The sequence below is a fragment of the Rhagoletis zephyria genome, unplaced genomic scaffold (genome assembly GCF_001687245.7).
Source record: "Rhagoletis zephyria isolate East Lansing unplaced genomic scaffold, Rhagoletis_zephyria_1.1 Rzeph_scaffold_00706, whole genome shotgun sequence".
NCBI classification, from domain to species: Eukaryota; Metazoa; Arthropoda; class Insecta; order Diptera; family Tephritidae; genus Rhagoletis; species Rhagoletis zephyria.
Genome location: NW_016157790.1, coordinates 193900 through 204765, shown reverse-complemented (window position 1 = coordinate 204765; position 10866 = coordinate 193900). Strand labels below are relative to the sequence as shown.

Below are 10866 nucleotides of genomic sequence, written 5' to 3'. Positions count from 1 at the left end.
GCCGAGTGAATGCAGATCCTACTGATTCAATCATTTTACAGCTCTGATACATACATATAATCTTTGCCTTACTAGGATGTTAAGGATACAGTTTTTTTCCTACAGGTCTTTTCTACACCCACATACAACGCATTCGAGCTGACGAAATACCTTTGCTCGGTTTGCTCACACACTTTCCTTGTGAGCAGCATTTGCTTCTGGCTATTCTCTGCGTACGTTAGTACTTATGTTGCTTGGTACCAGCAGAAATTACGATTTCACAGAGCGTAAAATGGAGAGGCTCGCCCATCCATATGAGTGCTTACACATGTACATACATATTAACAAGCCTGAATGGTTATGTGCCATGTTGTATTTTATTCCATCACACATACCAACCTATTAAGCATTGCCATTTGCTCGGGTGAACAGTTGACCGACCTGACTATTGAACAGCGAGGCCATTGAGGCCACAGGAAGTCAAATTCAAAATTAATGATGTTTGGCAGATTCTCCTAAGCGTGTAGTCATTTTGATTTGATTTCATTGCCTGCAGCATAGCAGCATGAGGTAGCAAAACGCTGCACATTCAACGCACGTCTTCCGGCGCTATAGGCATGCGACTGCTTTGCCCTGTCTTGCTTGCTCCCTTTTTGGCTTATCATTAGCAAAGCTATCCTGTGGACATACATATGTATGAGCAGAAGTATAGGTAAGCTCTGATTTGAGTCCTCCTCACTTGTGTAAACAGGTATGTATTCTTAAGTGCTGCTGTCATACTACCTTTTGATGGAGTGCTATCTATGTATTTTTGTTGCCACCACACATACATACATATTTCTATGGAAGAAATCCTATTCGATGTACATATGTATGTATGTAGTTGATGTGATCTGAATATCCATATGTGTGTATTTAGCATATAAAGGGCGCACTTAATTTCACAAAAAAATTACAGTAAACGCTTCATCATTGCATATTTTCTTTAACTTAATGATGAGTTTTTGCGCTTCCTGGATCCTGGATAAATAAAAAAATATAAAGCCAGTTTAATATTGAAAAGTGGGTGTACTTTTTACAAGCCTTTATTATATTTACTATGTATGTATGTTTGTTTGGCTCAATTCATGAAATCAATTTTAACCAGCTTCCCGATGAGCTTTGGAGTTGAAACTTAGCTCAGAACCCGATGGCAATGCAATATGAAAGGAGTCGACATATTTCAAAAACCCACATTTATAGTTCAACATATGGCGAGAATCTGATTTAGTTTATGTTTATAATATACACCTACATACACATACATGAAAAGGAATAACCCCACAAAAGACAGCTTGTTTTAAATTTTTTTTTTTATAAATGTTAACTTATTTTATAAAATCAATTTAATTGTTAATATCATCGGTCGATTACAGATGGTAACCGAATTTCAGCTGGCAACTAGCAACTGCATTTCCGTGGTTGCCGCGAAAATTTTGCTTGAGAAAATCTATTTCGTTTTTCACTTCAGCTTTCTTCAGCTTATTTACACTCAAGTATTTGTTGGTGGTACTTCAAAATTCTGTTATCTTCTGCTTTACATCACTTTACTCTAGTTGCAATTCATAATATACATTTACATTCATTACCCATAAATATCATATCAAGTCATATGCGAAAACTCTTAAAGCCGGCTTTTTCCGGCAAATTCATCGACAAAACGCTCCAGTTGATGACCATTTCACAACTTTCGTTGAGTTTGATAATTTTTCGTTAGTAGAAGGAACAGTGTTCCAGCCAAGGAATTATGAAAAGAGTGGAAAAAATGGAAGTCTGATTGACGCAAGCTTAGGCGAGTATAACCAAAATTGTGTGATGGTTTCATTCAAAACGTTCAATTGCCGACAGTATACATCCGAATTGATTGTTCGGGTGCTCGGCTTTTGAGACGAATTATCATGTCGGAACCAAAGCCGTTTTCATTCCACATTGTTGTAAATAACCCACTCCTCAGCATTCCTTCACGTGTCAGCTGCATATCCTACAATTTTTCAGTCATCAAATGTCGCTCTCTATCCGCGGGGCTCGGGCTCAGGTTTGCCAGGTGATTAATGAATTTTAAACAAAATAGTTGAATCGTTAATTATATAAGTACGTCCTTGGTCGCTAAGGGTTGATCAACATCCAAAAACTATGGCTACCTGCCGAGTGCATATCTTTCTTGCAAAAGCTGTTGTGTGGGTCCCCCAATTACCCGATACACACCCCTAATAGGAAGTAAAGCTTTATACAAAAATAAAAAACTGATCCGAATTTTCATTATTTATTTATTTATTTATTTGACTTAGTCAATTACATTCGTCATCGCATTAAATCAAATCGAAACTTATTAAAAAATAATATATATATCTATAAAGATATTTTCCATGTATCTCATGTTTGCGTCTATGTTTATATGTATGTATGTATGTATGTATGTATGTATGTATGTAAATGACTCCATGGGAGTGCAAAGTCCATGCTGCTTTCCTCGCTGTTGTTTTGTTTGTTTATTTTTCGCAGCTTTTTTTATTGTTTTCCACTTCGGCGCAAATTTGTGAGTTAAAATGGACCGACAATGTGATAAAATTATTTTATTTCTAGTTTAATTAGATACATTTGTCACAGTTCAGAACTAAAATACAGCGTTCTTTGTCTTTTAATACTACAATTTTCGAAATTATAAAATTACAAAATATAACACTTATTAAACGTAAACACATTCGCGTGTGTCTAATAATAATAAACATATGTACATACATATATGTATGTATTTTTTTTTCGTTTTCGTTTTTGTCTTTGTCTTTGCCTTGGTTTTGGTTCTGGTTTTGGTTTTTGTTTTTTTTTTTTTGGTACATAACTGATTACATAGAATATCCGCTTCTTGAAGTTTATGTGGAGCGAACATATTCAGCTAACGGTTAATTAACCATTTCACTATTATTAATTACATTACAACTACAACTATAAAATTCGACTAACGACGCATTACACATACATATAAGTATTTTCGTTTCTAACGATTTCATGCAGACATAATAAAATTCTTGAGTAGTCTTCTTCTTCAAGATCAGAGATCAAAACCACTACACTTACACATCTCTAACTACTTGTAAATGTATTGTAACTTCACTTAGTACATCTGTCAATGAATTTAGTCACTTTCCATTAATAAACACAACTACTTATTTACGTAGATAGACAGAGTCACACATATTTATGCATAAGTTTGGAGTAGTTTTTAAAGAGTTGTGGAGACAGAAATTCAGACACAGACACAGAGAAAGACAGTTGGTTGTTGAAATGTTGTATGGGTAAATGGAGTATTAAGAATGGTGTGTATTTGGTAGTGGAAGTGAGAAAACAGCCAGGTACGCTTCCATATTACACGCCTTAGAGTATGCAACACGAGCGTTCCATCTTTTTCTCAATCTTTGGCATTTCTTGCAGCGCCAGCTCGACATGCTTCCGCGCCAGCCACGACTGCTTCTGCAGCCGATTCACTACAATGCGATACGCCCCAATTATATCGCTGCGTGGACCATTTTGTAACGCCGCACGTAGCATTTCCGAGCTGATGCCCAGCTCGTCCAGCAGCTGACGCGCTTCATACTCCAGTGGCTTCACCAATGTCAAATCATCGGTGTCGGTTGGCAGCATAATGAGCTCTCCGGTCTCAACATCGTAATTCTTGAAAAGCGGACAGTCGATGGCCACATCCACATTCCATTGCCGATTCTCACAGCCATTTCCATTGGCAAACTGCCTTTCTTTTTCGATCTCCATGGGGCTGACTTTCTTTTTTAGCGTGCCGCAGAAGAACGAACGCTTTGGTGTGTTTGGCTTCGATGGCTCCTTGTTGAGTTCGTTTGGCAGATCCCGATTGATTTCTATCGGATGCAAGAAATTATCTACGAATACACCGTCGTTCTTGCGGGTATTCATGTTGATGGGCGGCTTATTGGTCACCTCCATGTAACGTTCGCGCAGTGAATACGATTTGCGCATGCGTCTGGATTTCGAGCGCACCCAGAAACCGGAACGCTTCACGGGCTTCGTACGCAAGTTTATCTCGTATTGCATAAGTTCGGCGCTGAGTTTTGGATAGCAAACAAATTGACTGTTGAGCATATCATCGATGGTTGGTCGACGAGCAGGGATGTGAATGAGAATGCGTTCTATAATGAAAGAAAGAAAGCAAATACTTTTGGGTAGGATATTAAACAAATTAAACATTTTTAATAAGAAATAAACTCGTCGCTATTCAGAAAGGTAAGCAAAACCAACGCATTCTCTCATAATCAAGAAAATATGTATACCACCCATTGGCAACTCATCGAATATACTTACGTATAAGTCTTATGCATGGCAGACTTAATTGTCCAGGCAGCAGGTAGTCACCCTTCAATATAGCCGCTTTCAATCCAGGTATTGTAGGCGCTCGAAATGGCATATTACCGACAACCATAAAGTAGAGCAATATGCCGAGAGCCCAAATATCCACTGGCGCACCAATGTAATGATCATCCGAAAAGAGTTCCGGCGCTGCATAAGGCGGCGAGCCACAGAACGTGTCCAGTTTCTGATTGGCACCTAAAAGATGGTAAGAATGGTAATTATAAAATTCGATTTCAAGTAATTATCAAACATTGAAATTATTATTTAAAAAGTTATCAAATTCAGCTACCTTTGGCGATTAACCCATTAAAGCAAGTGTTTCTTTTTCAATCGTAATCAATTATTTAAAAGTCGGGGAATATTCAGGTGAAGGTATTTATCATTTATTTGGTACTTTCCTATTTTCTTATCAAAAAATTTACTTTGAAATGTAGATGCTAAAGATTATTAGTAAAAAAAAAGTGACCGGTCCGTCAGGTCTAGAAATTAGACCAAATTGCACAATTCTATAAAGCTTTCGAATATATAATTGGTCTTTTCGCGCGACTTTGCAAATATATGTAGTTTTTAATTTTCTTAATTTTTGATTTCAGCTTCTTTTTGTGCAATTTCGCGAAAAGAATTTTTTGAACAATGAAAAAATCTCACCAAATATTGGGAAAAAGCGAGTAATTGTTTCCTGAGAATGGAAAGCAGGAAACAAACATTCCATCACATTTCATGGCTGGGCCCACATTTTTTGTGGGTTTTGGACGTTATAGTGATCCAATCTTTCCCATATTTGATATTATTATTAGGTTTCTCTAATAAAAGAAAGACTACAAACTAAATTTCATCCGATTTCATCGAAATCGGATGAAATTTAATGTTTCCGCCCACAAGAGTAGAGGGCGTGGCAATTATTCCATCTTTACCAAATTTCATAATTCTCTATTTCTAAGTAAAACTAGAGCATACATATGTCAAGCTCCAGTGAAATCGGTCCAGGTTTACTATTATTTCCACCTGCCTCCATATAGTCGGAACACTGTGCGTCATAGAGAAAAACTAAAAATGGAATTTTACTATATTTGACTCCTAGTTTCGTGAAAATATTAATTTAAAAATTCTGTTCTATTACCGGACCGCTGCTTCCAGCGCATCCTTCCCACATGCATTATAAGTTTCTGTTTTAAACCACTACCAGTACTAGGTCGTAACTCAGCTACAGTAATTCATAAAGCTGTGTAAAAAATATCAAAAGAATCTTGAACTTCTTACACTAAATGATGATGAGTTATTTTAATCTACTCATTCATTAGCTATAAACGTACATACCTACTTTTAAAGTTCTATTTACAGAAAGATATACATACAGTGTTGCCAGTCACCATATAGTAAGTAATTCATGTGTATGCATTTAAAATTTTCAGCATGTGTATGTCCATTTGGAAAGGATATTTATAGAACTAAACGTACTCATACATACATACGTACATAATAGATCTGTTAAATCGGTGTTAAAAATTGCAATGTGGATTCAAAAGTAAACTTTGCTACTTGATGAATGACAAGTGACAATTAGAGCGTGATATAAGGATAGAAATGATTCTCTGTGCCCGTATCCCCATTAGTGAGTATTTATAGGCATACACTTACGTGTATGTAAGTATGTGTGCATATAAATATGTACGTTCACATGCCCACGACATTTGAAAGACTTTTATCTGCTTGGCGGGTGGGTCAGGAGCGAGTTATTCCTTTTTAACTGATAGACGTCATTGTTTCTAATATTAAGAATATATGTAGATATGTATCCACAATATGTACATATGTTAAGGAATGTATGCATGGATCGGCCTAATTGTAGGCTCCTTTTATAATCTAAGAATAAACAACCCCCGTTTGGTTATAGTAAATTTGGCAGCTGTCACGTTAGTAGAATTTAATTAGAAATATCCAATTACGAAAATCTGACAATTTTTTGCGCGGGTCATGCATAATTCTTGTCTTATAAACAAGCAATCAAATTTTTGATGGAACAGTTTAACCAAATGTATCCCACCAGAACGAGTCCTTCCACTGGGTTAAAATGTTATACAAAAATTTTTGAGTAGGAAATCTTACTTGTGCATAATAAGTGTGTATGTATGCCTCTACCTTACATGAAGTTAAAATGTGTTGAAAAAGTTTCGGATCTGACCATGACTTCATAAACGCTCTTAATCTCACTGGGCAGAAATTAAGCACAGATGTAGTATAAAGCATTTTTGCTTTATTTTCTAATAGAATAAACAATTTTCTAGTTGTAGATTTTAATCAAAAAACTCTGAAATTCCCATCCACGGTGTAAAGTAAATGCTTCATCCTCCGCTGATACTTTTGTTAACAATTTTAATAAATCTTGCTGCATTCCAGACAAAATACTCGCTTAATTGCTGCTCTTTTAGAATTTTCAAATATTTTAGAAATCTCAACCCTTAACAGCCCTCTTATTTGTGCCCGAGCAACCTTCATTATATAATGTTTTATATAAAACATTCATTTACTTGCATACACACAAACCTACCGCCATACCATTGTAACTCACCATTGATAAGTTGTGTGCTAAAGCCAAAATCGGCCAACTTCAAGCGATCCTCTGACAGCAGTAGCACATTTTCAGCCTTAATATCGCGATGTACAAAGCCCAAGCTATGCTATAATTTATCATCAAGGGGGAGAGACGCGAGAGAGAGCACAAAAAAGCATATATGTAGTAGTTATGTTATGTACATAGATATTTAGTAGGTACATGCATGCATTTATTTATGTACTTATATATGGTTAAAGTGTACGAAGAATAAAAACGGCAGCAAGCGAGCCAATAAGTACAGTGTCAGAATACACAAATGGCAATTTAATGGACAACTGGTCGCCAACACTGACACTTTGCCAAGCATGCGGATTGTCCTTCTGTACATCGCCGCCGGCTGGTCGCTTGATGGTTGTTGTTCGGTCTCAACAAGCGCTGTGCCTGACTGTCTGACTGGCTGCCTAGTTGCCTAGTTGCTTACTTGCTTGCCCGCACATAAAGTGCAGTGTATAATTGTCAACTGCTTACCATGTGTTTTACGGCCAACAACAGCTGCTTGTACAAAGGCGCAGCGTGTATCTCCCGCAGCGGACCACCCTGGGTGATGTGATTGTAGAGTTCGCCTCCGCGTATCCACTCTGTGACCAGATACACACGTCCCAGTGTCTCCACCACTTCGAAGAGTCTGCTCCAACGCGTAAAAGGGGTAAACAAGTGAAAGAAATAAAAATGAAAATTGAACAACAACAAAATAAAAGCTGTGGTCGAGAGTAAAGTGATACGGCCATGGTGGCAAAAAATAAAAAAATTAAGAAACAGAAAAGTGGCAGAGTCGTAGTGGAGCCTACATACATACATACATGCTGGCTGCCACTTTGCTGCTGCTTTGGTATCTTTTTTATTTTATCTTTTTTGTGATGCTGTGTGGCTTTGAAATTTTAAAAAAATACAAGTACACGAGTAGTATGTATGTATGTACATATGAAAGTGGGTATACCAGGCGATCCAACGCTATGAATGCGAACATTTTTAAATCGATCGCATATAAATAAAGTATTACTTAAAATCCATTAAGAAAAGCATAAATTATTTATTATACATAAGTTATTTATTATACGTTAGTGAGTTAGTTAGTAAAAAATTATAATTTTCAAAGACTCAAAGATAGAGACATTTCTTGAGGAGGTGAGTTTTGTCCGACTTCAAAAAATTTACTGACTGGTGAAATGGTTTTCAACATACACGTAATTTGAGCGGTGCGGTGCCAATTTCAAAAAATTTTATGATTGCTTAAGGTCGATTATAGAAGTATGTATAAATCTATACATATGTACATATAATAAAATTGTAAAAGGCTGATGTCTGTACATTATAGATATTAAAGAAAAATTAGTATGGGGGTCTTTATTAAAGTAACAGAATCCCAATCAATAATTTTTAGAATTTTTGTCTGCCTGTCTGTATGTTTGTAAGCGCATCACGCGAAAACTAATGCATGAAATTGAAAGCAGTTTCCACCAATGTATTGCTAGAGGTCTAACAAAAAAATAAAAAAAAATTTCAAAGAAAATGAAAACAATTAGAGAGTTGCCACCTGTTTGAAAATTGAAAATAATTTGATAAGATAAAGTAAATATTGCAATATGGGAATCAAACTGAACAGGTTTAGGCAAGTTTACTGGCGGAAATATGTTTGAGGAGGGTTGCCACCTCTTTGAATTAAATCAATTAACGGAATAGTTAATCGCTCGGCTAAGTTAAGCGAACCTCAGTGTTCACGTACCGCTCTAAACTTTTGGGTTTACTTTTTCTGAGCTTATATGTAACAACCATTTTTTTGGCAACAAAAACAAGCCCGAACTCTATTTGTTTCCGGGTATTCGCCGAATTTATTTTTGTCGTAAGAGTTTGAATTTTTGAGCTGTGTACAGTTTGTGTGTTTAAAAAATGTCAACAAAGAGCAAAAATTCATCGGAAATCAGATTAAATCAACAACAAAAAACTAAGATTGAAAAAAATTTATCGGGGCATTTACGGAAATCGATTGGCGAATTATGGTTTACCTAAAGCAGGCATCTCAAAACTAGAGAAACACGTCCTGAAATTGAGCAACTATGAAGAAGCAAACAAAAAACCTCTCCATCCAAGTTTATTTTTCGTAATGAAGAAAACTAAGTCATTGAAATAAATTTAGTGTGTTATTTCCTAAAAGCTAAGTTTGTTATTATATTTTTTTAAATTTTGAAAAGCGCTACGAAAAATTAATAATTCGTATTACAATACAGGTACTAAAAAGCGCAAAATACTTTAAGGCGCAGTGAAGCACGCCTGGTATTTGCTAGTTTTGAATAAATAAATATTTTAAAATTCTTTAACTGCACTGCGCAAAAGAAATGGAAATTCTTTAGATACAAATAACTTTATTAAGTAGGAAGTTTATATACCGATCTCGTATGATTTCGGCTTTTTAAATTTTAGTCTGTCATTGTGCCAATAAAAACGGGGAAATTTGAAGGCATTCGCGCAAAGTTGTATCCAGACAATAGTTTTTAAATTTTCTTTACCTGTAATGCGTACATACATATATAATAATTAGAACAATTACATAAATAAATGCTAAAAGTGCAAAAGGAAAAAGAAATTTAAAATATTACTTTGCTGATAATTAGGGAGGAGCACATAGATAGTTTTATCAACGCCTAGGGCGTTTTTCAATATTAGAATTACTATTTGCCATTTATATTAAATATCTTCATTTTGTGCTAAAGGAATTAAAGTCATAAAAAGTACGAAAGATATCTAAAGTAAGACGTACAATTTTTTTTTTTATAAAATTTAAATGATAGTAAAATAAATTTAAAAGTGAGTACCGGTTCTAGAGATTTGCCCATGTGCGCATACATTTTAATGGGATACAGGGTGATACAAAGTACAAGATTCTTATTGATTTTATGATTTCTCACTACGATTTGTGAATGTCATCTGTATACTTCCAAATCCAAACTTATTTAATATTAACTTATCTTTTATTATGCAAATTTCATTACTCTTTAAGACTAAAGTATGATGGAAAATTCCCGTATATTGCCTGCTATTTTACCAGAACGCAGCTGCAGTCGATATTGGCCTTCAAATCCTGGTAAATATTATTTTTACAAATTTTATTTGCTTTTAAAAATATATTTCTCACTTTACTCTCATGTATGTATGCATGTGTATACATACATCCTTATGTGCACACGCCCACATATGTATGTATATAATTTCGCATACAAATATTTTACCTAGTTTTTCACTCTGTATGCCACTTTGTATGCTGATTTCACTCACTCGCTCGCCCTTACCTTAAAATATTGGGATGATGCACACATTCGAGTGTTGCAATTTCACTGGACAGCATACGCAGAGCTTTCGCATCCAAGCCTCCACGGTCAACTACTTTGATAGCCACTTTGTCTGTAAAAGAGGAATGGTAATGAAAGTGAATGACTACATACAGTACAAGCGAGTGAAGAGTATTGTAAACAAAGGCAAAAGTTAGTAAAAAAGGAACAGTCCAACGCCTTCGTCTTGGTCTGCAGGCTGTATCGGAGATACAGCCGCTAAATTTAAACGTAGAATACGTGGTATGGTTAAGAGCATATCCAAGTAAGAAAACAAAAGCACACACTAAGCAAAAAATATCGATAACAAAAGCGATAATAATATCGGTAGCAAAATCGATAAAAACATCGATAAAGAAATCGATGAAAATATTGATATCAAAATCGAAAAAATATCGAAAGCAAAATCGATAGCAAAATCGATAACAATACTGATTACAAAATCGATTACAAAATCTATCAAAATATCGATTACAAAATCGATAACAAAGTCGATAACAAAATCGATTATAAAGTCGATAACAAAATCCATAA

At 35.4% G+C, this 10866-nt stretch overlaps 1 protein-coding gene across 1 annotated transcript in view; it reads right to left on the bottom strand.

The window, feature by feature from the left end:
• Positions 1-2265: 2265 nt before the first annotated feature.
• LOC108361163 (MAP/microtubule affinity-regulating kinase 4) overlaps positions 2266-10866 on the bottom strand; it is a 20095-nt gene continuing 11494 nt past the window's right edge. Inside the window, exons 3-7 of the mRNA XM_017613727.1 lie at positions 10294-10405; positions 7478-7634; positions 6965-7073; positions 4348-4590; positions 2266-4175 (exon numbers count right to left, since the gene is read on the bottom strand). Coding sequence (XP_017469216.1) covers positions 3391-4175; positions 4348-4590; positions 6965-7073; positions 7478-7634; positions 10294-10349 — 1350 coding nt within the window. The 5' untranslated portion in view covers positions 10350-10405 and the 3' untranslated portion in view covers positions 2266-3390. The remainder of the gene's footprint in view (positions 4176-4347; positions 4591-6964; positions 7074-7477; positions 7635-10293; positions 10406-10866) is intronic.